This window comes from Antechinus flavipes, chromosome 4 (genome assembly GCF_016432865.1).
Source record: "Antechinus flavipes isolate AdamAnt ecotype Samford, QLD, Australia chromosome 4, AdamAnt_v2, whole genome shotgun sequence".
Taxonomy (NCBI): domain Eukaryota; kingdom Metazoa; phylum Chordata; class Mammalia; order Dasyuromorphia; family Dasyuridae; genus Antechinus; species Antechinus flavipes.
The window spans coordinates 485,750,608-485,775,054 of record NC_067401.1 but is presented as its reverse complement, the minus strand read 5'-3'; the positions used below and the strand labels follow the sequence as shown (position 1 = coordinate 485,775,054).

At 39.0% G+C, this 24,447-nt stretch overlaps 1 protein-coding gene and 1 long non-coding RNA gene across 2 annotated transcripts in view; both read right to left on the bottom strand.

Annotated features, from left to right (window-relative positions):
• LOC127563511 (uncharacterized) overlaps positions 1 to 24,135 on the bottom strand; it is a 123,045-nt gene extending 98,910 nt beyond the window's left edge. The window contains exon 1 of the long non-coding RNA XR_007953984.1: positions 23,645 to 24,135. This is a non-coding gene — a long non-coding RNA (uncharacterized LOC127563511). The remainder of the gene's footprint in view (positions 1 to 23,644) is intronic.
• Positions 1,272 to 23,609, bottom strand: LOC127563509 (guanylate-binding protein 7-like). Its single transcript, XM_052000038.1, has 11 exons — positions 23,321 to 23,609; positions 20,400 to 20,595; positions 16,772 to 16,899; positions 16,553 to 16,662; positions 11,459 to 11,652; positions 9,745 to 9,990; positions 6,692 to 6,972; positions 5,705 to 5,917; positions 5,088 to 5,190; positions 3,121 to 3,311; positions 1,272 to 2,100 (listed from the first exon to the last, which is right to left on the bottom strand). The coding sequence occupies exons 1-11, from the start codon at positions 23,372 to 23,374 to the stop codon at positions 2,068 to 2,070; spliced, it is 1,749 nt and encodes a 582-aa protein (XP_051855998.1). The 5' UTR covers positions 23,375 to 23,609; the 3' UTR covers positions 1,272 to 2,067.
• Positions 24,136 to 24,447: the final 312 nt, after the last annotated feature.

Here is a 24,447-nt window from a genome sequence, read left to right as displayed (position 1 = left end):
TTGAAGGGAAAGAGAAGAAATTAATTTTGGAATAAATTCCATTTAATACATCTATGGGATAAGTGGATGCAATGAATAGATTTAAAAGTTAAGATCTAAAAGATAGATGCCTGAAGCCTGAAGAACTATGAATAGTAATTCACAGGAGGAAGCAAAAATAAAAAATATCCTAAAGAAAAGGAAGATTAAGAAATCAAAATGGTTTTCTGATGAGGTTTTATACATAGCTGAGAAATGCAAAGAAAAAATAGAAGAAAATAACAAAATGGGAAAGACAAGAGATCTCTTCAAGAAAATTGGAAATATTAAGGGAACATTCCATGCAAAAATGGGCATGATAAAAGACAAAAATAGTAGGGGGACTTAGTAGAAACAGGAGAGATTAAAAAGGGGTGGCAGGGATATACAGAAAAAAATAATATACAAGAAAGACCTTAACATTCCCAATAACCATGATCAGTAACTATGACATCTATTTCTTTGCATTGCTCATTTAAGAAAATCTTTTTATCACTTCATTCTATTTACGGGATTTTTGCATTCAGTTGGGTAAATTTTTCCCTTTCTCTTTCACATTCCTTTTTCCATCAGCTATTTATATTCATAAGAGGTGTAATTTAATTCATACTTATATCATCTGATGATTTTTCCTACTTTATTCCATTTAAGTCCAAATTTTTTAATGAGATCAGAATATGAGCCCAGTCACCCCCAGTTTTTGTTTTAACTGACTGTATAGAATTTCTCCACCTTTGCTAGCAGATTTTGTAATAAATTCAATTTCAGTATTGATCATTTGAGGATATCTACATGTAGAGTCCCCTTTTATGTTGTTTAAGAAGAATGTTTTCTATGACCAGTCAGTTATCTTGACAAAATTCTTTTAGTCTCTTTCCTAATTTGGTACCCCAAAGTCAAATTTGCCTGTTGTTCCAATTATCTTTTGATTTCCTACTTTAACATTCCAATCCCTGTGTTGAATGTGACATCTTCTTTTGGTGTTATTTCTAGAAAACTTTGTAGATCTTTATTGAACTAATCAAGTTTGGCTTCTTTGGCATCAGTGTTTGGAGCATAGACTTTTATTACTGTGATATTAAATGGTTTGCCAGATGTCATTCTGATATTTTTGAGATTATACCCTAGGTCTACTTCTCTCTCCCCTTTTCTTGACTCTGAGGACAACTCCATATCTTCAAGGATATTTTTGCTCACAGTTGTATATCACAGTATTAATGATCACCCAAATTAAATTCACCCATTCTCATCCATTTAAGTTCACTGACACTCTAGATATCAATATTTAATCTTTCCATCTCCTGTTTTACAACAACCCTTTAGTTTAGATCATAAACATATTCCAGATTCCTAAGCAATATTGATGTTTATAACAAGAGACTTTTCCTTCCTCACCAGACACATTCACAGCTCAGTGTCCTTTTAGCTTTAGCCCAGTTACTCCATTCTTGCTGGAGCTATTTGTAGTCTACCTCTAGTTTTTCTTAGTAATGTACTGGGTATCTTCTGACCTAAGGGGTTCATCTTCAGACATTGTATCTTTTAACACTGACCATAAGGTTTGATTGGCAAAAATACTGTAGTCACTTGCCATTTCCTTCTCCAGTGGATCATCTTTTGTCAGAACTCTCCACTATGAGCTGTGCATCTTGGATAACTCAGTATGGCATAGCTCATAGTTTCTACACAAGCCACTCTTCCACAAGGCAGTGATGCAGAAGGGAATTAAGACCAAATGTCTCTTTCAGTGGATATTTATCTTGAAGACATAGCAAGATTAGAAATACAAACATTTTCCCACTGCATGAAGGCCACACCATCCCTTTTATCACCTCCTGGCAAGAATAGGTTCACAATTAATTTGCTTCCCAAGTTTGCTTCTGAAATCACCATGCCAATGGTTGATTCATTGTAGCTTCCTACTGGATGCCTTTATGATGGACTGAGTCAAACAGGTTGTTCAGGATTTGAGTCCTTGCTGTCTGGTTTGTAGCAAATTTCAGTGTGTATTCATGTTCCCAGACTTCTGATAGCTTCCTCTCATGATCTTCACAACTCCCCATGTGGCACACATCTCCAGCACTCCAGAGAGAAAGGGAGAGACAGACAGAGAGAGAGAGAAGGAGTTCATGAAAATGAGAGAGCACTTGAGAATACTTCAGTTAGGAATTAAGACATATCTATCTAGCCTACATCTAGGATAAGTTAATTGTTTTTCTCTCTGCTCCTAGGCATTCTTTAGGTCTCCCCCTATAGATTTGGTGCTGATAGTACTGATAGAGGAAATCCCAGTGTAGTCACCTCTGTCAGTGAGGTAATAGGAGCAGCTCACTCATTCTTACATTTTTAGAAAAGAGCAAGGGATCCCACACTAAAGGGGGAGAGAAGGATCTGAACTTAATGCTTTACAGTTCTCAGAAAGTCTCTCAAAAGAGATGCTACCTGAGACAAGTTTACCAATGAAAGCTGATAGGACTTTCTGACCTCAAGACAAAATGGATCCTGACAGAGATAATGACAGTGATTACTGATAATTTTCAAAAATAACCCTACATCTGAATGCACAAGTTAACAACTTGGATGGCTCTGGATTTTTATTTCAAAGACAGTCTCCTATGGAAGGATGTTCTCTAGACTGATTGTGCTAAGTTATCAGTTTTGTATAAAAAAGATGTAGCAGAAAAGTGTCTGGGCATTAGGTCTTTGCTTTGAAGTAATTGTGTCTTCTGATTGACTAGAAACTTTGGTAGGAGCTTGAGAACTTTGAATTTCATAGGGTGAGAATAACTTAAACCTGATACTGACTTGCCTGGGCAGCTCACTGGGAGAGTTGGGGATGCTCTATGAGTGACATAAAACTTATTGGATCTGCACAACTATAATATATTCTCAATTAGGCAGATGTTAGTGACTCTCTATTACAACTGAGATTGGGGAGGATAAAAGGACTCCCACCTAGAGCTTCTGATGAAAAGTTCAGGGTCCTTTGCTTTCCACCATGCTGATTCATATGAAGGCAAATTTGCCATTCCTGTTTGCCTTTTCTGCCATGATAGTGGCGTTACCTCCCAAGCATAGCCAATGATCCCAGTCTCCCTGTACCTTTGGCTTAGCCAGTTGCATCTTCATCTGCTTTTTTACAATCTTGGTCCTATCTTCCTCAATCTTTTTTAATTGGTTGAGTTTTTCTTCATAAGTTCTCTGCTGAGCCTCTATGTTTTGCTGCATTTCAATTTGTTGCTGTTCCAACAACTTCTTCTCTTTCTCAGCTGCTTCTCTTTTGATCTGTTCAGCTTTTTGATGAAATGGAAAACATGAGATTAAATAAGGTGAGACTAGTATTTATCTCCTGTCATTAGTGAACAATTTTTTTATTAACTGCTTCCCAGGGGGCAGGCACTCTGCTAAAACATTTAAGAGGCAAAAAACAATTGCCTGCAAAGAAATGATATTCCAATAGAAGAGACAACATCGAAATCATTATGTAGATTCAAGAAATATAACAATGAAGAGGAGACAATATGAATGGGGTAGGTAGGAAAGCATTTTAAAAGCTGAAAAGATGAGCAAAGGCCTTTTGAAGGAAGTGGGATTTTAACTGAGTCTGTAAGGGAGCTAAGATTAGGTATGAGGGAGAGCATTATTGGGTAGTGGAAAGGCTTGGAGGTCAGAGATGGCTTGTTGTATCTGGGGCATTGTAAGGAGGTAAGTGTCACTAAAACAGCATGCAAAAGGAAGAACAAATTATAAGACAACAACAGGTAGCAAAGGATCAGTTTGTATTGAACTTTATGTGTTAAGAGGAGGAATTCATATATGATATTAGAGGTAATAGGAAGTCGTTGGAAGACAAGGAAAATGAGGGAATTAGGAGCACAAGGGTTTGAGTGTGGGAATTGAATGAGCCTCATTGACTCAGTCTTGTGCCTTAATTCTGGAGGCTAGCTCAGTTTAATTTCTATTCAATTATGGGTCTTGATCAAATTCTGTCTTGTGAAAAAACTTTATTAAGTTTTGGGAATAATAATTCCCAGTCCTTTCTTAACTGCTTCCTAGGGACCAGGCATTTATTTATTTGTTTGTTGTATTAGATAATACAATAGTATTATTTAAACCTAGCTGCCTGATTGTAAAGCTAGATCATCTCTAGCTGCTATGTAGTTTCTCATTAGGAATGAGAGCCTAAAGAAACCATTGAGATGTCTACCTGTTCTTTTTTTTGGCAAAATGTCTAGCAGGGTAGAATAAAAATCATATCCTGGCTTGAGAGCTTAAACAAAGACATACTTTTCTGCTGACAGAAACCCAGTGAGATCCTAAGAATGGTAACAAGGAATTTACTTAAAATTATGCATTTTAAACTACCCATATTTTAAATCTGAAAAATGTTCCCTTACTGATCCATCAGTTACTGTTTTCATGTTGCTTTGATTGTCAACAGACATTTAAAGAATAGTACAATCTCTTCTTTTCAGATTTTTGGGAATTTCATTGTTTATTCTCTGTCCTTAATTATTCAACTAATTAAAATCAGATTACATAATGTTGTATTTTTTCTTTTTAATTAATTGGTTTTATTTAATTATTTTAATGTATAAAAGTTTGTCTCTCCTGTATTTTGGATTCAGTGCCAAAGCTGAGGAAGAGGTCGGATCCCAATGTAGGGAGCACTTGCCATGCATTGCTTAATAAATCCATTTGCTCAGAAGTTTGAATCTTTGTTTCCTAGTTATTTTGTCTGTCACCTATTACAAGGTCATTGAGTAAAAGAGTGACAGATGCATTTTCTCCTGAACTCAGAAGGCAAACTGATTGAGAAAGAGACTGGAAATTTTAAAATTGGTCTTTTCTTGATTGGACACAGAATATAAGAGCTAAGAATATCTGGGGGAGTAGCATATTATAACCTGATGCATTTTACAATCATGATCACAGTTGCTCTGGGAGACTAGGAAAGTAGAAAAGAAGGAATCTTGTGTTTCACAAAAGTCTTCCTGTCCTATAGAGAGGGCCCAAACCCATCATAATCCCTGCATGATTAGATCATCACACATCACAGCTTCTTATACCTTCCAAGGCGGTTTTTTGTTCAGTAAGAGCTTGATCTGTCTGCAGGATAGAATCTTCTGTCACTGCCAATAACTGTAGAAACTTTTGGAGGACCTCATCTGCCTGGATAAGCACATAAGACACAGACACATAATCTTCCTCAGACCACTTCAGTTACTGGGAAGGATATACTCTCTGGGGCAGGAGTAGTATCTGCTCTTGAGACTAGAGTATTATTTTTCTTAAAAAGTATTGAAAGTATTTGGGCACATGATGATCTCAAGAGACTAAACACAGCTCAGAATAATAAAAAACCAGGCCACAAGGAAGTCCAGCTGTGGACATAACAATCATTCTAAGCTGGAACCTGGGCTACCAGGCCAGTCTGCATTAGGTATGGCCTCTTAGGTTCCTCTGATAGCCTAGTTTCCTAAACTGAACAGCTTATTCTCTAGACAGAAGGAAGGGATTTCTGTCAATAACTTCTAGCTAATATGTGAACTAAAAATCCCTAGGGCTCTAGACTTTCTCCTCCTGAAAGTTATTGGTAGGAGACAGTTACTGCCCCAATGCCCAGTGGAAACAATGGAACCCTCCTTGTAAAGTCATCATTCCTGGCCTTCTGGTCGTTCCTCACCTTTAGCCCTTTCCTGGACAGTTGATGATAACTGTTTATTATTTTTTCTCTCTCATTACTGTAGAGATTGTAACCCCCTGGCACAGAGAAGTTTCCTTTAGAAATGGCTTCTCTCAGGGACTGTGAGAGGTACTCAAGCTGATCTTGACAGTATTTGGTTGACACTTCTTCATTTTGACGTATGAAACCATCTTTTTCAGTTTCTAAAATTTGCTGCCAATGAAATAGAAAGAAATCAGAAAAAAAGGATAAGGTGTTAATAGTAGTAATAATAACAGAAGATGATTGACATGATGCTTCAAAGATTATCAAAGCATTTTAAATGTTCTTTTTCATTGTGAAGGGAATGAGAGCCTAAAGAAATCACTGAGATATCTACCTGTTCTTTTTTTGGCAAGATGTCTAGCAGGGTAGAATAAAAATCATATCCTGGCTTGAGAGCTTAGAGACATGGAGTCTGGTTTTAAATCTCCTACTCCATAGATTGATCACCATGGACAAATCCTTATTCTCCAAAAGAAGCGATTACATCAAATGATCCTCCATGTCCCTGCCAGTCTGGAAAGCCTATCCTAATAGTTCTCTCTTTGGATTAGTCCAAATAAGTGCTGCAAAGTTAAGTAAGACAGAGCAGACATGTGGGCTGACAGGAGATAATGTGAAAGGAAGCTGAGGAGTGAGTCTGCACTTGAGAAAAACTCCAGTGTGCTCTGAGAGCTTTCTGATGCCAGCTAGTCCGCAAATGTGAGAGGGGGGGGATTTTACCTTCTAAGAATGCATTTCAGTGAGTCAAAAAGAGGGAGCATTTTTTCATAGAAAGTGAGATTCAGGCCTTCATGTCTCTAACTCTCTGGAGAGACCAGGCTCTTCTCTCATGAGCAAGGGAACAGGCCCCAAGATCAAAATAATTAGAAAGAGGCTGACCAGTCTCTGTGTTTATGCAGAAAGGAGAGGTAAGAGGAAGGATAAATGACAGAGAGAACATACTACCAGTTCCTTCTGATACTTCTGGTTCTCATCCTTGAAAGAATGCTTCATGAAAATTGAGAGGGCTTCCTTCTCACACTCTGTATGTACACTTAGCAGGTCCTGGAGACTTTCTGTGGGAAAGTCCACCTTCAGGGCCATCTGCTCCATATAATGCTTTGCAGCTTTTTGCACAGCAGCTGGGTTCTCGGTCTGAGCCAAAGACAACACTGCATTCTCCAGGCAGGGAACGTCACCGCTAGAGATTGTCCTCACATAGGTCTCCAGCAGCTTTCCCAACCCTGATATTCAAGAAGTGGAAAATGATGAAAAAACAATCATTCAATTTGATGCAAATGCCAATCATCTAGGAGAACTCATGTCTGACCAAAGAGCGCTTTGACAATAAACTTAGAAAATAGATTCTAATCACAATTAGACACTTTTGACTAATGGGAAGAGCAGGACAACTCAATGCAGTCTTTTGTAATTTTTTAAATGATTTAAATGGTTAGGAAACATCAATTATTTATCAATCCTAAATATGCCTTTTTGCACATTTTTTTCTCATTTCTCCTAATTTTGACCTGTATCATTAAGGGGGATGTATCCAAGCATTCTTCCTTGATTTTATTCTTTTGGGAACTTCTATCCTTTCACTCAGTCTAGCTGACTCTGGCAATGTTTGATCTTTGTTTGAATCTTTACAAACTGCTAACTAATTACAGTTGATCTGATCTTACAAGAAGATGTTTTGGTCCAGAACCTGAAACAAGGTACCAAGTAGAACTAATTAGTACAATGCTTGTGTTTACATCTTTACTCATCAGAGTTCACAAGTTTGCCAGATTGACAAAGTAAACTTTGTACCTTTATGAATTCACATCTCTCTTAAAGCTCTTAGGGCCAGAGAGCACTATGGGAGAAAACCCATATTCCCATTCTCTCAGAAGAGTCATATATAAGTTCAGTGAAGAGAGATCTATTCCAGAATATTTTCCACTTGGCTGGCTGGTGGCAGAAGAGAGTTCAGCTGGATTGAAGAGGAGCACTCTGGTGCAGACACAGAGCACTTTGGGAGATTTCAGCTGAATTAAGCCAGAAGCCCTCTCTCCGAGGCAAGAGTGAGTTCCAAGAATATTTTCCACTTGGCTGGTGGTGGCAGAAGAAGAGTTTTCAGAGGAAGAAGCTACGAGTTGAGAATTCAGCGGACAACCAGATTCATCTTCATCTCACACCACTGTGGTTGGTGGCTGGGCTCCTGCACCTCCCCCACTGAGACCAAGCTGGTCTGAAAGACTCTCCAGAAAGCTAGCCGAGCTCCAAGTGAAGGAGACAAGAGATTCATTCCATCTTTGTGCTGGCTGGAGGCAGAAGAAAGCAGAGGCAGAGGCTGAAGGACAAAACCCTTGGATTTGGAGATATCCGGAGGGCTCTAAGCTAACCGGGCTATGTTAGAGACAATAAAACATCTGAACTTTTATCACCTGGCTGCGTTTTGAGGTGATTATTACTTTCAACTGATACTAAAGCTGCCTCCAAGAAAACCTCCCCGAGAAACCTGCACCTCTAGCCCAGAGAGATTCTACTTATTTTAGAAGAAAAAGATCACCATATTTTGGCGCCCAATGTGGAGTGCCAAAATGTGGTGATCTTCTTCCCAAACGCAGCCAGGTGATAAAAGTTCAGATCTTTTATTATCTCCAATATAGCCCGGTTAGCTTAGCGGTCTATCTCTCTGCTTGGTTCCAAGAGCTCTTGCAGTTTTGTCCTTTGCTTCTGCCTCTGCTTTCTTCAGCCTTCAATCCAGCTCCAAGTTGAATCTGCCTTGCCTCCGAGAGAGGGCTTCTGGCTCTCAATCTCCCAAAGTGCTCTGTGTCTGCACCAGAGTGTTCCTCTCTAATCCAGCTGAACTCTCTTCTGCCACCAGCCAGCCAAGTGGAAAATATTCTCGAATAGATGTCTCTTGCCTCAGAGAGAGGACTTCTGGTGTAATTCCGCTGAAATCTCACCGAGAGCCTCCGTCTGTTTCTTTTATACAGGGAGGAATTGTGGGATACTAGAGAGAGGGATTATGGGTTTTCTCCCATAGTGCTCTCTGGCCCTAAAAGCTTTAAGGGAGGTGTGAATTCCCAAAGTTACAAAGTTTACTTTGTGAATCTGGCATACTTGTGAACTCCCGATGAGTAAAGGTGTAAACACAAGCATTGTACTAATTAGTTCTACTTAATACCTTGCTTCAGGTTCTGGCCCAAAACATCTTGTAAGATCAGATCAATAATCTATCAACTCTAATGAGTTAGCAGTTTGTAAAGATTCCAATAGACCTTGTCTATATATTGCTTTAAATGTTTTGCCCAGAATTGAATTCAGACTACCAACTGCTATCTACCTAGAGCTAGATAAATCTAGGGGCAGTATTACTTCACCTATTCACAACAAAAAATTCTTGAATAATTTCGCATTTGAGAATATGGACTCATATTTAACTTATAATACATGAAATCACCCATATCTTTTCACCAAGAATTGTTGGCTATCTATTTCTGTCCTGTCCTCTACTTAGGTGAATTTTTATACACAAATGGAAAACTTTGCATTTTCCCTTGTAAGGTTTCGTTATCCATTTAGAGTCATTGACTTACGCTTCCCAGATCTTGAAATCTAACTATGCTAAGTTGACTTAATTCTTATGATCTACATCAAGCTAGTTATAGTGTCAAACAAGGAAATTTGCTCAATCTGATTCCTTTTCCTATCATCCTCTTAATGGTTCTGACAATTTGGTCAGAAATACTGATTTATAAATTACTAACTCCACTTGGCTTCTCCTCTGGAAAATGAAGGCTACTGTTATGCTCTCCTCCTGTAGCAATTGTCTAATGGAGACTTTCTCTCCATCAGAGAACATTGATATGGTCTCAGGGATTTTTAAAGTCAAAGATAGATTAACAAGAAACTCATGCTTATATGAGGATTAATATAAAAATTTTGCAATATCTATAAATGAAAAAAGAAACAAAGACCTCATCTCAAATCCCAATCAAGTATGCAGTGGGACTAAGTAAACTTACGATTTCCATTGACCATGATACCCCCACTAAGGGTCTTGGGTTTTGCATTGGAAAAGATGTAAGAACAAAAGTTGTCTGTTTGATTCCTGAATGAAGCCTCCAGCTGGCTTTCTTGGACATCTTGAAGATGGGCTAAGAGTGATTTATCATTTGTTGGACGGTCAAAAGTAAAACACTTCCGCTTTGGAAAGAATTTTCTGATGCCCTCTCGTGGAAGGTTGATTAGTTCAACTTTGGAGTCATTGCCTGAGAAATAGGAACACAGGGATCATGATAAAGAAAAAAAAAAACTGATGATACTTAAGACTGGGAATTGCTTAATTGAAATTTTCAGAGATCCAGAACTCTTCTGGACTTTTCTTCTTGAAACACTTAGCTCTCTGCAGGCCTTTGGTGTTACAGACCTGCAAAAGAGGGTCTTGAAAGCCCTGAAGCTTTTTGTTTATTTTTTTAATTTACTTATCTTCTACATGTTTTCCTCCACTAGCATGTAATCTTTTTGAGAGGAACTATTACGTTTTGATTCCTGTATTCCCAGCAACTAGCATTGTCCCTCAGGTAGAATAGACATTTAATCAATGTTTATTGTTTAGATTAGAAGGAACTCATTGTCAAACATGATTTCAAGATATTTCAGTGGCATTAGTATTCCTGCCAGTATTCTATCAGGAAGTTAGTTACCAGCCTACAATAAAGATAGGACATAATAAGAGATGTGTACTTTTAGGAATATAAAGCATTATGAAACATGTTAAAGGAAGAAAGGCTACTAGAGCAATGACAGATGTACATGGGAGCATGTGATGGTCAGCTTTCTGACCAAGCAAGATATATTTGAGAGAGACATATCCAATATTTCTCCAGAATTCTCTAAAGGAGAAACCCTCTGTCCTCACTAGCTAATGGATGTCTATTTAGAATACATTTTAGAGATTTTAAAGTGCAAACTTTTAATTTTATAGGTGAGGAAACTGAGGCTGAGAGATATTGGCCAATGTCACCTGGGCAGTAAGAAGCCAGAGCTGAAATTTGCACTCAGGGCCTCTGAACCCAATTGCCCCATTCCCTTTTGTTATGCAACACACTCTCAGCTACATGCCTTTTCTCTTTTTATCAAAAAGATCTATGATTTTAGTAGCTCAACTGTGGGATGATGACTAAAAAGCTAACAGGCTTGCAAGACCCTCTTTGACAGATTCTGTAATAGCAGAAGCCTGCAAAGAGCTAAGTGTTTCAAGAAGAAAAGTCTAGAAGAGTTCTGGATGTATGAAAACTTTTATAAAGCAATTCCCAGTCTTAAGCATCTACTTAAATGTCTCAAGTTGTGCCTTGGACTGAATGAAATAACCCTTAAAATCAAGTCCCCTTTATTGAAATTCCATGCTCACCAATAACTATAGGGTATCACCTTCATTTTAGAAATTTATAAAATATAAACCCATAACAGAAGCTGGCAAAAGTCAGTTATCTCATGGACTAAGTCACTAGAGTATGAAAATTCTGGAGATATAAAAAAGATATTAATTGACCCTTAGTAAAGCCAGAAGAATCTTTATAATCTCTCATTCTATAATCCATGACATTAAAAAAAAAAAAAACTAAGTCCCAGGAATAAATATCTAAGCAACAAAGAAAAGGAAGAACATTTGGTGTCAGTTCACCCTGTACTGCCCAGGGCCATTCATGTGCCCAACCATGATTTCTGGGAAATTACCTTTACTGAGCTTCAAGGCATTTTCCAGGTACTCATCTGGGGTAATGGGACGTCCATCTATCTTCAATTCCAGGGTGAAATCCCGCACTGTCCACACAAAGTCTGGGAAGAAGCCCACAAACTCTTCAGACTCCTCTTCAACAGCATTAGGTGAGGATTTGATTTTGATTAGCTTGGTCAGCTCTGTCACATATCTGAGGTCATAGATAAGGAAAAGGTAACACCCCCAGCACCATCAGTTCCCACTCCTATTTCTACTTCTACAGTGAAGATAAGAAAATCTTCTCTCTACTGAGTCTTATATTTTCTCCCCCTCCTAGGAGAATTTCTCTACTAATGGGATTTCAAACATTGATATAAAAGAGGAAAGGAAGAGCTTTTCCGTGGAGCACCTGACCAACTTGATGTATTTTTCAATCAATGTGTTGAGACGTTAGGTCTCATCTTGTTTCCTGATTATTATAATATAAAAACATAAAATCTTATCTTCATCTGGCCAGTCAAGAATCATTTACTAACTACTGATTGTATAAAATATTTAGGAATCTATCTGCCAAGGGAAAATCAGAAACTTTATGAGCAAAATTACAAAACACTTTCCACACAAATTAAGTCTGATCTAACCAACTGAAAAAATATTAAATGCTCTTAGATTGGGTGAGCAAATATAATAAAGATGACAATACTACCTAAACTAATCTATTTATTTAGCACTGTACCAATCAGACTCCCAAAAAACTATTTTAATGACCTAGAAAAAATAACAACAAAGTTCATATAGAAAAACAAAAGGTCAAGAATTTCAAGGGAATTAATGAAAAAAAAAATCAAATGAAGGTGGCCTAGCTGTACCTGATCTAAAATTATATTATAAAGCAGCAGTTACCAAAAACATCTGGTATTGGCTAAGAAATAGACTAGTTGATCAACGGAATATGTTAGGTTCAAAGGACAAAACAGCTAATAACTTTAATAATCTAATGTTTAACAAACCCAAAGACCCCAGTTTTTGAGATAAGAACTCATTATTTGACAAAAATTGCTGGGAAAATTGGAAATCAGTATGGCAGAAACTAGGCATTGACCCATACTTAACACCATATACCAAGATAAGGTCAAAATGGGTTCATGACCTAGGCATAAAGAATGAGATTATAAATAAATTGGAAGAGCATAGAATAGTTTATCTCTCAGACCTGTGGAAGAGGAAGGAATTTATGACCAAAGAAGAACTAGAGATCACTATTGACTACAAAATAGAAAATTTTGATTATATCAACTTTTCAATTCAAAACAAATTCAAAACAAAACTAATGCAGACAAAATTAGAAGGGAAACAATAAACTGGGAAAACATTTTTGCAGTCAAAGGTTCTAATAAAAGTCTCATTTCCAAAACATATAGAGAATTGACTCTACTTTATAAGAAATCAAGCCATTCTCCAATTGATAAATAGTCAAAGGATATAAACAGATAATTCTCAGACGAAGAAATTGAAACTATTTATAGACATATGAAAAGATGCTCCAAGTCATTATTAATCAGAGAAATTAAGACAACTCTGAGATACTACTATACACCTGTCAGGTTGGCTAGAATGACAGGGAAAGTAATGCGGAATGTTGGAGAGAATGTGGGAAAATAGGGACACTGATACACTGTTGGTGGAATTGTGAATACATCCAGCCATTCTAAAGAGCAATTTGGAACTATGCTCAAAAAGTTATCAAACTGTGCATACCCTTTGATCCAGCAGTGCTACTACTGGGCTTATATCCCAAAGAGATATTAAAGAAGGGAAAGGGACCTGTATGTGCCAAAATGTTTGTGGCAGCCCTGTTTGTAGTGGCTAGAAACTGGAAAATGAATGGATGCCCATCAATTGAAGAATGGTTGAGTAAACTGTGGTATATGAATGTTATGGAATATTATTGTTCTGTTAGAAATGACCAGCAGGATGAATACAGAGAGGTTTGGCAAGACTTACATGAACTGATGCTAAGTGAAATGAGCAGAACCAGGAGATCATTATATACTTCAACAACAATACTGTATGAGGATGTATTCTGATGGAAGTGGATTTCTTTGACAAAGAGATCTAACTCAGTTTCAATTGATCAAGGATGGACAGAAGCAGCTACACCCAAAGAAAGAACACTGTGAAATGAATGTAAACTGCTTGCATTTTTGTTTTTCTTCTTGGGTTATTTTTACCTTCTGAATCCAATTCTTCCTGTGCAACAAGAGAACTGTTCGGTTGTGCACACATATATTGTATCTAGAATACACTATGACATATTTAACTTGTATAGGACTGCTTGCCATCTGGGGGAGGGGGTGGAGGAAGGGAGGGAAAAGACGGAACAGAAGTGAGTGCAAGGGATAATGTTGTAAAAAAAATTTATCCAGGCATGGGCTCTGTCAATAAAAAGTTATAATAAAAAAAATAAAAGAAAATAAAAATTAAAAAAATGCATTGGGGTCAGACTGTTAAAGATTTTGAATTCTGATGCTAAGTTAGAATGTTTAACCATGGGGAAAATAAAGAAATAGACTCTTATTAAAACATTCACTTTTCATCTGCCTCATTTTCTCCATCAATGGTGTCAAAATCTCTGCCTACAAACAGGCAAAACTCCAATGCATGACCTAAACCAGATTAAAATGTAATAGAAAAAATTTTAACAAAATAAAAAAAAATTCAATATAAAAAAAGAAGCATTTACTAAATGCTTACTATGTATCAAGAACTGTTCTAAATGCTGGGCATAGAAGTAAAGCAAAAGTGGTAGCAGGAATAGAGCACTGGACTTGAAATCAGGAAGGTTCACAGACTTTGATGTGATATAACCTCTAACCAAGCCATTTAATCCCATTTGCCTCAGTTTCCTCATCTTCAAAGTGATCTGGATAAGGAAATGACATCATTTTAGTGTTTCTTCCCAATTTCCACATGTGGAAGAAAAGCCCAATGGACTAACACATAGTTGTACATGACTGAACAACTGAGCAACAGAATATATTTTTCCTGTTCTCAGGGAGACCACATTCTAATGGGGAAGATAACATGTAAACAATTATGAATACTATGCATACATTCAGGATTTATGGCTTTCTCTGTGTGTATAACAATGTTGATAGTAACATAAATCCTTAATGTAAAGGTCAGATATTTCCCAGAGGAAGGCAATAATATAGGGAAACTGAGAGAGACCTTTTGTTGAAGCTGAGATTTGTACTGATATTTAGAAGAAAGAAGGGAAAGTAGGAAATGGAAGGGAAGAAGTAGGGAATTCCAGAAATGAAGGACTGTCGGAATAAAGGCACTGAATGAGATGTTACTGTGAAGTGAGAAGAACAAGAACACCAGTATGCTCTGATGATTGTATATAAGGAGCACATAAGGTGTAAGGAGACTGAAAATGCAGGAAAGGAAATGTTGATCCGAGCTTTAAAGCCAGACAGAAATGTTGTATTTGATCCTGGGATAATAGGATGTATTGGAGCCTATGAAATTGATGATGGAATCATATTGACAAATCTATGCATTATGAAAACTACATTTGTAATTGAATGGAGGAGGGACTGGAGTGGGGAGAGACTTGGGGCAAGGAGACCAACCAGCAATTATTGAAACAATCCAGGTGTGAGGTGATGAGAAACTCCACCAGAATGGTGACATCATCTGGGTAAAGAAAGGGATATTTATAAGAGATACAATGAAGATAGAAATAAAAACTCATGATAACATATTGGATATAGGAAATGAGAAAGAATGAAGAGTTTAGGATGACACTTAGGTTGAGAGACCCAGGGGACGGTTGTGTTCATGACATGAACAAGAAGTTGTGAAGACAGAAGGGTTTTGCAGAAAAGAAAATTAATTCTGTTTTGGTCATGTTGAGTTTGAAATGTCTACAGACCATTCAGTATGCAGTGTCTAATAGACAAGTAGACCTGAGAATCTGGAACTCATCAGAGAGATTGGAATTGAATAAGTACAAGTGAGAATCATCAGCATAAAGATGGTTGATTATTGTGTCCTTTGGAGCCAATGAGGTTACCTAAGCTACATAGGGTAATGCGAGAAGAGAAGACAATTCAGGGGCGAACTCAACAAAATAGCAATGATCAGTAGCTGTAAATGTAGATCTAGTATAAGAGATGAGGAAAGGTCAGACCAGTAGGAAGAGAAAGAGGATTAATTGTGTCATGAAACTCTAGGGAGGGTATCTAGGAGAAGGACTTGCTCCCCAGTGGCAAAGGCAACAGAGAAGTCAGAGAGGATGACATTTGAAAAGGGACCAGCAGATATGGTACTTTACAGATCATTGGTCACTTTGAATAAAGGATGTTCGGCTGAATGATGAGGTCAGAATGCAAACTGCAAAGGGTTTAGAAGAGTGTAACAAGAAGAGAAACAGAGACTCTGATCATAGGCAACCTTTTCAATGAGTTTCATTATGAAGGAAAGAAGAAATAAAGAATTGTAGAATTCTGAGACAGTTGAAAGCCTTGAATGATGGTTTTGAAAGGATGTGGGAAACATGACTGATCATTCAGGTGACAAGGAAGCGCTGACAGATAGGGAGGCCTGAAGATTAGTGAAAGAGGAAGGATGAGAGAACGGATAACTTGTTAGAAAAGATAGGATGAGATGGAATCAAGGAGTGTGTAAGGGGTTTGCTTTGGCAAAGAAAAAGGGCCATCATTTCATATAAGAGAGAATAGGATGTAGAAGAAGACCTTTGAGTGGTGTGAGACAAGAAAGAGTAGAGAAGAAGCTTGGATGAGGCAGAGGGAACAATGCAATGACCAAGGCGTTTCAGAGCTCTTCATTGTGGAAATGGAATACTTATGCATAATGGCCATCTGACCCATGGCTCACCCAAATTTGAGCTTAGTACCAACCTTTCATCCAAGGCTCAGCCAATCGGGTTTGGGAACATTGAGCCCCAGAGGGTTGAACATGCAATGATGGGTATTTTTGGGCAGAGTAACTCATGGGGACAACTCTTCAACTCTGCATATCTTGTCCTGGTGAGGGAGCACCTACATTAAGGTCATGGATGTTCTGGAGTCCTGAAAGGATACTGCATCTGTTCCAAGGCCTGATGGTTGATGGTGTTCATGCTGTTGTACACAAAAGTGCTGCTGAGCAAGACGGCCAGGGCAAAGATCCACGAGTCATTCTTGGGGTCATCCTACAAATAGATTATATCAGTGGGGCTCCAGGGGTGGGGAGAACTCACTCCTTCTTAGGTCACAGAGCTAGGGAGGGGCATTGAGTGAGCAGAATGTCACTGTTTTTACCTTTTCCACATCTCCAAGGCCCTCGGTGTCAAGCAGAACTAAGACATGGTCCTGTTTGCTGGGATGAGGGAGACACCACATCCAGATACCCTTTGTCTCAGACTGTACAGTGGATCCCAGGGAGAAGCCTGCAAGGGAACAGTGAGACATGAAGGCCCAGTGGAAGAGGAAGCTCAGAGAATTCAGTAGCCCAACTCCTGAAATCATGGCTAGCATTTGTATAGCACAATCCATGTGTGTTCTGTCCTTCTGTCTTTACAATAATCCTGTGAACTCTATTTTTTTAAGTTTATTATCAGAATGCATTTTTAAAAAGTGTAATGGCATTTCATTTTCCATATACATGTGAAAATAGTTTTCAACATTTACCCTCACAAAACCTTGTGTTCCAAATTTTTCTCCTTCTTTTCTCCCCTCAGCCCATCCCCCAAAACAGCAAAGAATCTGATATAGGTTAAATATGTGCAATTCTTCTAAACATATTTCCACATTTGTCATAATCTTCAGCTCAAAAGAGGAAGAGATAGAATAAAGGAACAAAATGAACAAATAACAATAAAATTGAAAATATCTTACTTTGATCTATATTCAGTCTTCATAGTTCTCTCTCTGGAAGTGGATGGCACTTTCTTTCAAACTCTGTAGGAATTGCCTTAAAACACATCATTTTGAAAAAGCCTAGTCTGTTGAATTGTGTATTTCTTTTTTTAATAATAGTTTTTTTATTTTCAAAATAGATGCAAAGATAGTTTTCAATAATCAACCTTGCAAAACTTTGTGTTCCAAATTTTCCCTCTCCCCTTACCTTAGATAGTAAGTAATCCAAGAAATGTTAAACATGTGATTCTTCTAACCATATTTCCACAATTATCATGGTGCAAAAGAAAAATAAGATCAAAAAAGGAAAAAATAAGAAAGAAAAAAAAGCAAGCAAACAACAAAAAAAGGTGAAAATACAATGTTGTAATCCACATTCAGTCCCTATACTCCTCTCCTCTGGCTTTCTCCATCCCAAGTCTATGAGACTTGGTCTGAATCACCTCACTGCTGAAAAAGCCATGTCTATCAGAGTTGATCATCACATAATCTTGTTTTTGCTGTACACCATGTTCTCTTTGTTCTACTCACTTCACTTAGCATCAGTTCATGTAAGTCTCTCCAGGCCTCTCTGAAATCATCCTGCTGGTTGTTTCTTAGAGAACAATAATATTCCATAATATTTCTGTACTATAACTTATTCAGCCATTCTCCAGCTTATGGGCATCCACTTAGTTTCCAGTTCCTTGCCATTACAAAAAGGGCTACCACGAACATTATTGTACATATGGATTCTTTTCCCTTTTTTATGATCTCTTTGAGATACAGTCCCAGTTGAGACATGGCTGGATCAATGGAAACAGTCTTTTATCAAATAGTTGACATTGTGCTAAACACGTCAAAATAAAATCTCATTTTGATCCCCAAAACATCCTACTACAAGAGGTTCTAACATTAAATCCTACTTTTAGCCTACTCTTTCTTGATTCCCTTATAATCCCAAATGTAAATGCCATTTAAGTTTTAAGAGGTCTTGATTTGGTTAGGTATTTTTTTTATCATTATTTGTATTGTTTTAAAGTATTGTTGTTTAGTTCTATATTTTCTGTACTTGCTGGCAGGCCAAGTTTACACTAATTTTGCCAGTAGCAAAGCAAGGATGAGCCTAGAGAAGCCTTGTACAATTATTTGTTTGCATCTGAGTATGAGTGCTAGAGGTGCACAATTCTTGAAGGTTTGAATCCTAACGAAGGATAGATTCTGCTGTATACCTATTCAGTGTGTGGAGGCACTACTGAAAGGTTTTTATAACCATTTTAAAGGAATGTAACATCCTGGAAGTTTTCTAGAAATCAAACAGTTCAGTTGGGGCTCCATGAGAGCTTCCTGACAGCAGGAACTTTGTCAGATTCCCAGAGAGAAATCCAGGAAAGGGAAAGCAAGCTTGTGTGACTGATGACATCCTGCTATGATTTCCTGGGACTATGCAAGTTTATTTGGGAGGTTGGTGGTGGAATCTTGTAGACAATCTGTCCAGAAGAAGCCTTGTAAAGATTGACTTCTTGTTACCTAGGTTGATGAAATGAAAAGTTGAGGCCCCTTCTTGAACTGAAAATGTTAAGCGTTATGTCAAATGATTTGAACTCTCTTAAAAATAGCACCAAAAAAGAATTAATAGTAAATAGGAGGCTATATTTTTACTGCTGTAGACAAAAGAGCCTGTGAACAGCAATGTAACCTAGACCATTCTGGTCCACAAATGCTAAATCTCTGCTCCCATTTGATGAGCTTATGAGAACTATCAGTCTGATGAGAATTTTTCTCCCTTGTGATTTGCCTGATTAATCAGCTCAACATAATGCAGAGCAGAGACCATAACCTGAGCAGACACAGGACTGGCAATAGGTAAGATAGGAAGTTTCTAGGAGACAAGTGGCCAGGGGACAGCAAAAGGGACACTTTTCAGTTTGTAAAGAAATACAGACATTTTCAATGCTGGAGCAGACAGGTCTCCATGACCACTTATTCTGTGATAATTTCGTTCACACATATCACAATGCATGGTCTATCTCTTTGGTGGACTCTTTACCACCTCGACCCCTCTCTCCTTCCTGGAACATTCCCTCTTTTACTCTCTGCCTTTTGGTTTACCTGTTTTCCTTCAATTATTAGCTACAATTAAGTGAAAAGCTTTTCTTGATCCTTTGATACTCGTGCTTTTCCTCTAGGGATTATCTCCCAGATACCTCATATAGATCCTATTTGTACACTGTCATTTGCATGTTGTCTCCTTTGTTAGACTGTGAGCTCTTGGAGAGCAAGGATTGAATTTTCCATATCCTTGGCAATTAATATAGTTTCTAGCATACAGTAGACAATTACTAAATGGTTGTTGACTGACTAGAAGGCAATAGTAAATTAGGGAGCAATTTTAAACCTTCATTATTAATTAAACCTTCATTAGGTCTCAGACTTGCCTTGTATTCCAAATCTGTGGCATAATGTCCCCCCAAAATGACTCCCATGAGTAGATTCATTTCAGAAAGTCTAGAAAATCTTACATGAACTGAAGCATAGTGAAGCAATTCAGAACACTGTACATAGTAATAGCAAGATTATGTGATAATCAACTAAGATAGACTTGGCTCTTCTCAGTACCAAGACACTTCTGACAGATTTGAGATGGAAAATGTCAACCATCACTAGAGGAAGAACTATAAAAACAATGCAAATAATAGCATACTAGTTTCACCAATTTTTTTTCCTTATTTGTTTGCTTTTTTCCTCATGGTTTTTTTCTGTTGTTCTGATTTTTCTTTCACAATATGGATGTGAAAATATGTTTAAATATTTAATTTAAATATTAATTTAATTTAATGTGGAAATATATTTAAAATTATTGTTCATTTAAACCTCTATCAGAACAATTGCTATCTTGGAAAGGGAGAAAACAAAAGAGGAAAGGAGGAAAAAATTGACTCAAAATCTTACAAAGGAACAGTGGAAGTTATCTGTTTATGTAATTGGAAAAATAAGATACTATTTTAAAAAACACAAAAATAGATTCTCATAGCTTAGGCACTCCACTTACCTGAGTTTTTTCCTGCCAGCCTATTCATCAGGTAGGACTTTCCAGTACGGTACAGTCCAACAATAGCTACCACCACCACTGGCTTGTCGATGGAAGTTAGAATCTGTAGAGCTTGCGGGTTTACTGTCAGCTCTTCATTAGTGTTTTCTACCAGACATATGGGGGCTTCCATGAACACTGCTGAGATTATGGTCACCTGTAAACATGGAGGAGCCCTTTAGACAACAATCAAGGTGCAGAATTCACATGATCCTCAATTGAGACAGACTAGGTGAATTACAAATTAATTACCGCAGAAGAGAAGCTGCTCTGTACTTGTGGAATTTTTTGTTTAGAAATACAGAACTGGTGATGAGATAATAATGATGATAACAATAATATCAGCCATAATAATAACCTTTAAGAGATACAAAGCACTTTACACACATTATCTTCATGACAAGCCTGGAAAACGAGTACAATCATTATTTCCATTCTTCAGATGAGGAAACTGAGGCAGACTGTTTCTGGGTTTAAACATAGATCTTCCTGACTCCTGGTCCAGCATTCTATCCCCTGCATGACTGAGCTACCTTGGCCAACTCTTCATTTTAAATCCCTAAGGCATTCTTGATCACTAGGGGAAATATTTCCACTCTTTGAAAGTCCTACCCTAGAAGTTTCTACTTGTTGGAGTAATCATATCCCTTTGCATTATGTAGCTCCAGATCCACAATATCCATGGTCATGAGCTGGTGGGAGGCATGGATGATATGGGACGGTGTTTGGGGCAAAACTCTGAGACAGATCATTTATTATTATTATTATTATTACTATTATTAATGGATGCTTGGTGCTAGTCCCTTGTAGTGTTGCCTGAGTAATGAGTGATTTCTGTCCATTCCTCCCTTCTCCCACCCCACCCTGAGGTTTCTGATTACCCTTTAATTTTGATTTCCTGACTCCTGTTTTGTCCTGTGAATTTATGGCCAATACAGAGCTCTTTGGTTGACTGTTGATATGGTATTTATCATTATTGATCATTGGTGTCGTGGTAGAGGGGACAGAACTGGTTTGGGAATCAAGAAGACATGGATTAAATACTATTTCTAACATAGCCTGACTGGGTAACTCCAGGTAAGTCACGTAACCTAATTAATGGCCCATGGATCTTTGTCAGATCGACTAAAAATTGCAGAATTATTGTAGGCCTACATTGGTAGAGGAATTTTTGTCCCTAGGAAATCATTACACTAAAGAAACCTTAGCTTCAGATTAAAAAAAAAATCATTGGTAGAAGTTACCCCTTTTCCAAATAGGGAACAAGGACTCCAAATTGTGACCTCATGACAGGAATCTAGAACCAGCTCTTCAGTGATTGCTAGGACAATGATTGAGACTTAGGACATCCCTAGTCCCTCCAGATAAGGAAGAACTTAGGCTCAGAGTCCTAGTTGAACCCAACCCTTACATAAGTTGTAGATCTATAAAGCACATTAGTGTCAGTTCTGGGAGGCAGTAAATGAGGTCAGGAGGGGGTGACAGTCACGTTCCCTGTCTGCTTCCCAGGGTCCCCAGGGATTCCTTTTGTTTGATTTGTCAATGTTTTCCCTGAATTTCTGGTTCATTGTACATGATCTATGAATCTTAACTCTTCAGAATATTCCAGAACTTTACCATATCAAACATAATATAGATTTCACTAGTTAGGGGGCAGTGCAAGGAGACTTTTCCCATTTCTCTTGAATTTGAAATGACCAACACCTGGATGTCATGGATTAGGAAAGCACAAGGAAAAGGGACAAGATGTGCCATCCCTTGACATGGAGCTTAAGGAGGCCATGTAGTAAGGTTGGATATAGGGCTGGACCTGGAATCAAGAGAAGCTGCACTTATATCCTGTCATTTACACAGCCCCGTAGGTAACCATAGACTTAATATTTCTGCACGCCAGGTTCCTCATCTCTGCACTGGGCACAATAACAAAGTGCCAGCTTCACTGGGTTCTGTGTGGCTTAAACAACATAATTTTTCTTAAAAGATAATTCAGATGCTATGTGGTGTTATTTCTCTTCCTGCTTTCTCTACTCTTTTTTTTTTAATTTTAGTTTTAACTTGGACTGCTCCTAATGATTTTCCTCAATCTGTTCTTTGCTTCATGGATCACTGCCTTGTGCTGGTGATAATGTGCACCGGCTAACCAACGATCCACTGGAGAACTAAATAACAAACTACTCTGGTATCTTTGCTAAGAAGACTATAGACAGCTGGTCTATGGGATCTTGAGGAATCAGACATGAATGAACAATTGAAAACAATTACTGCTCAAGTAGCAATTTTCCCATGTAGAGTCCAATGTTTGGTAAGGAACCAAGCCCTGGCAATCCTCCCAGTATTCTCCCAGGAGCCTGTTGAAACAGCAGGGAGTCCGCAGAACCCAAGGGAACCCAGGAGAAGGGCCACCCTTGCTGCTCCAAGAACCACCCAGGAAGGAGCAGGATCCTTCTGATAGATATCCACACAGAAATGGAGGTGAAGAGGATGTGCTAGTGCTCCCTCTACATTTATCCCCTGGCTGACAGCTACATCACAACTGGAGTATTCTGGGAATTCACCTCCCGTGCTTGTGAGCAGTTTCTTTCCCAGCCTCTGTAGACTCCGGGAGCTGGCAAACTTTTTACATTCTTTCTTCTCTCAGCAAGAACAAATGTCATTGTCCCTAAGATTGCCTAGGTGACAGAGGGCCGGGCTCTGCAAGCTTGAAATCCAGTTCTAGTGTGGGTTTCCCTCTATTAGGCTGAGAATCGTTGATTCTACACTTCTAAGTCACTCAGGAAATCAGGTCACCCCATTCCTTGTCTGCACCCACATCATTTCATCTCCACTTTTACCAAGGAAAAAAGATCCAGAAAAGATAAGAGAAAACTTGCCAATCCCCTCACCTGCGACAGGAGGCTCCAGGCCAGAATGCTCACAAATGCGCTCCCAGCTCTCATCTTCCTCTCAGCTCTTCTCTGCTCTGCTCCTGTTCTCTCCCCTCTTCTTTCTGTGGCTTTTCAAAAGCCTTCTCTTGCTGAGAGTGAGGAAGAAGGGGCGACTGGACGCGGGAAATCGAAACCAAAAGCGCATCTTGCTGCTGCTGCCTCCTCAGCCTAGAACGGGCGGCGAAAGCAGATGTGGGGCTTTCAGGAGGGAGGCGAGTGCCCAAGTCTCCCCGGGGTATCAGGGCTTCCGCACGGGATATTCTAAAGCCAGCCCCCCGAAACCTTTGTTCCTGGCAGGAGAAAGGGAGCCCAGGGCCTCGCAAGGCAGATTTCCCGGCAGATCGTGAGGTCCGGGAAACGTCCCTGGCCGCCCGCCCTTAAATCAGTGGTAATGGACCCCAATCTGTTTTCTGCGGGCATTTAATCTCATGCCATACATAACACACCGGGGCCACGAGGTGGCGCCAAAGCGCGCCGAGTGCCAGGACTGGAGTCAGGTCGTTTCGAGTTCCTGACTTTTAAATCGGGTCTCGGACCTTTACCGGCTGTGGGTCCTGGTCAAGTCACTCACCCCCGCCTGGCTCCAAGGAGCCGCAGAAGGAAAGTGCAGGACGCTCCTTGCCAAGACAATCCCAAAGAGTGTCACCAAGAGCCGGACGGGACTGAAAACCAGCAGCAGCAGCGCCAGATGACGTCGTTGGACACAGATTTCTCCCCTGAGAGAGTCCCGGAGATCCGAGAGGGCAGAGGAAAATGCCGGGGGCGGAGAGGACCTCGGGCAAGTGGGTATTTCCGGGAGCTCAGCGGGCTGGCTCCGGAGAGCCCGACAGACCTGAAGGAACGCTGGCGTCCCTGACAGGGCGAGCTTTTCCTTAGATTCTCTGCGTCCCTTTACTCTCTGTCACTGATGCTTAAGGGCATGTCTGAGATTGGGGGCTGCAGAGCCATCTGTATCTCTCTGAGCATGAGAGCTGACTTCAGGGTGATTGATTGTGCATTGGAACCCTCCTTTGTTGCAGCAGTCAGACAATCACCTGGAATTCATTAATCACTTGCTGTGTACCTGGCGCAAAGTCTTCCGTGCA